The sequence below is a fragment of the Porites lutea genome, chromosome 4, assembly GCF_958299795.1.
Source record: "Porites lutea chromosome 4, jaPorLute2.1, whole genome shotgun sequence".
NCBI classification, from domain to species: Eukaryota; Metazoa; Cnidaria; class Anthozoa; order Scleractinia; family Poritidae; genus Porites; species Porites lutea.
The window spans coordinates 21,948,112-21,950,663 of record NC_133204.1 but is presented as its reverse complement, the minus strand read 5'-3'; the positions used below and the strand labels follow the sequence as shown (position 1 = coordinate 21,950,663).

The window sequence follows — 2,552 nt, the reverse complement described above, 5'->3', positions numbered from 1 at the left end:
CGTTGGGGTGGGCTAGATAGCTTAAGGGTTCAAAGTTGTCATGTGTGCAATCAACAGAATTATTATAAAAAAGCATTTTTCAGGATGTATGTGAGAATAAAATCCCAACCCACAATTAGCCAGGTTTACAACAAGTTGAAAAACTGGCAACACCCTGAGAAAAACAATAAAAATGATAATCATTTTTTTTATTGTTATTTTATTATTTCAGATGCTATGATTAAATGAGTATTTCCTTTCAATCATTTTTTACAGGTTGGATCTACAAGGAAAAAACATTCGAGAGGAACCGAAGGGAATTGTTTTCCTTTCCAAACTTCTTCTTTTGTTTCAGTTCTGCCGCTTGTGCAGGTATCTTGTTAACCGTAGAAAGTTTCTGCAGAAACTGTAGCCAGACAAAAGTCTGGAAGAGTAAACCAGACCTGCTAGGAAAGTTTCCAGCAGCTAACCTGCTATTAAGTTTTGCAGTGCTCTGTGAGCCGAGTGAAAAGAAAGAAACGGTACATTAAAACTGTAATTAAATTCAGGCTGAATTCGATTTAATTTTTATTACTTGTGTACATGAAAATTGGAGCAACATCAGAATTCCCAGCCACTAAACTTGAGTTAACTGAACGCTAGAAGAACAGGGCTTCACACAGTGGGCAAGTTTGTCATTCAACAAAAGGCGAGTAAGTGGCTGAGAATTCTGAAGTTTGGCCCATAAAATTAAGTGCTTACAGACAATTATTCACGCAACTACTGTAGGTCCTTCTTGGCCCCAATGGCATACATGACACTCTTCAAGAACAAACAGTGCATTTATTATTCATTTTCTTCATCTTCGAATCCACGATAATGGCCATTTTGACTCGGAAATTGTTTCCTGATTTTATTGTAGGCACAATAGGGCAAGGGGTATCGCCTGGAACTACCAACATAACTCCACAGTAGTCTTGTAAATTGGCGATAGGCCACAGACCTCAGGAATCTAGTTAGAGAAATGAGATCACTGTTAATTCAAGGAGGGATGGATGGAGATAAATAAATACTCCTTTTAAAAATAAGCAGTTGGGGAAATAAAGCCATTTAGAAAATAAAAAATGTGATTCTATGAGATCAGTCCACAGCGATAAGCTTAGATGTATCAATTATTCAATGCTATGTAAGGTTGGATCGTTCCGATACAAAGTCAACAATACCCCAACTTACTCATCATCACTTTTGTTGCTTTGCCCACGAACAGTTGTGTACGACTTTCCAGCTCGCGTTTTTAGGCCCAGTGCAGCCACTTCTAATACGTGGCGGTTTAAGCAGACGCTTTCAAACCCTGGATGGAGGGTTATGCATACGGTCCGGTCTGCAATGGCTTCTTCCATGACCTCTTCGCAGCGATCGATCTCTTTGCAGCAAATGCACTCCTGCGCTTTTGTAACAAGGCTGACAGAGCAGTTCGAGCACGAACACCTGCAAAATAATGTGAAAAATTCTTCAAACACAAGAAAAATACGTCTGTATAAAATTATTAATTGTCTGACCTCTTCAATAAAACTATCGCATAAAATCAGGACTACAGCTTATCACATAGCAACGAAATTGTAAACTTAAACAAAACACATAGTCGCGTTCGTCACGCGCACGATTTAACGACGGGTATGTTGAAATTGGAAAATAAAAATATGAATCTACATTCCATGATAATACCATACCATTCATTCGCTGGCACCTCTCCCGAATATCTTCGTTGAAACTGTTGTTCCTCTTCTTCTTCGCGATGAACTCTTTCGTTGTAGTCCGCGGCTTCTTCCTCGGTAGCCAGGGGTTCGCAACTGTCGTCGTATGGCGCAAATTCAGACAATTCCCCAATCACTTCGTCAACTGTAAAACTTTCTAGATCACTTTCAGATGTGCAGGAAGAGGAATCCGACGGAGATGACATCTTAAACGTCTTATTAAAAGGCTCTAAACTCACAAACTTTTCCCAAATGCGAATCTTTTGGTTGATGTTTCTACGTCACAGTGCATAAATCACTTGGTCAAACGCACGACCGCTTTGCGGAGATCTCGCGGGCTATTGTTTTGCGAACTTTGTAATGGCGGACGGTATTTATGCACTTTTCAGTGGGAAATTTCCAGCCCCCGTACGCAAGTATCGTTCCAATTTTTCGCTATTTGTATAATTTTGAACATATACAAAAGATTTATGTCAAAAAAACTCGGAAACAAATACAAAAATTTTCGTCGTAGTAGCACTTTAAGACCAATGTTTACACTCAGTGATAACACTAGTTGCAAGTCCTAAGGGCAGCCCTTTTGTAGACCAAAACCTGACGCAACATGGCCAAGAAAGGAGCTAAGACACTTTGTTTTAGGAATAGCTACAAATCACCGAAAAATGGTTGGAAAATTATTCCTACATTTGTCCATAAATTTGGGTTTTCTGACCCAAAATAAAAACTGCTAAGTTGATGTTTTGATTCTGGAACAAACTCCAACCTTTGGACAGCTGTTGTATTTTATTTTTAACCGAGCTATTTATCTCGAAACGTGTCATAGTTTCACTTGTGTGAGCT

General features: G+C 39.1%; 1 protein-coding gene across 1 annotated transcript; it reads right to left on the bottom strand.

The window, feature by feature from the left end:
• Positions 1–354: 354 nt before the first annotated feature.
• On the bottom strand, positions 355–2,091 carry LOC140932895 (P2X purinoceptor 7-like). The gene is made up of 3 exons (XM_073382394.1): positions 1,689–2,091; positions 1,192–1,446; positions 355–970 (listed from the first exon to the last, which is right to left on the bottom strand). The coding sequence occupies exons 1-3, from the start codon at positions 1,916–1,918 to the stop codon at positions 805–807; spliced, it is 651 nt and encodes a 216-aa protein (XP_073238495.1). The 5' UTR covers positions 1,919–2,091; the 3' UTR covers positions 355–804.
• Between the last annotated feature and the right edge of the window lie 461 nt (positions 2,092–2,552).

What these genes read in the sequence shown, in the direction of transcription:
- LOC140932895 (XM_073382394.1), bottom strand. Translation starts at nt 1,918, where the DNA reads ATGTCATCTCCGTCGGATTCCTCTTCCTGCACATCTGAAAGTGATCTA. An exon ending in GAGGTGCCAGCGAATGAATG is followed by an intron (nt 1,447 to 1,688) that starts GTATGGTATTAT and finishes ATTATTTTGCAG; the next exon opens with GTGTTCGTGCTCGAACTGCT. An exon ending in AGCAACAAAAGTGATGATGA is followed by an intron (nt 971 to 1,191) that starts GTAAGTTGGGGT and finishes TTCTCTAACTAG; the next exon opens with ATTCCTGAGGTCTGTGGCCT.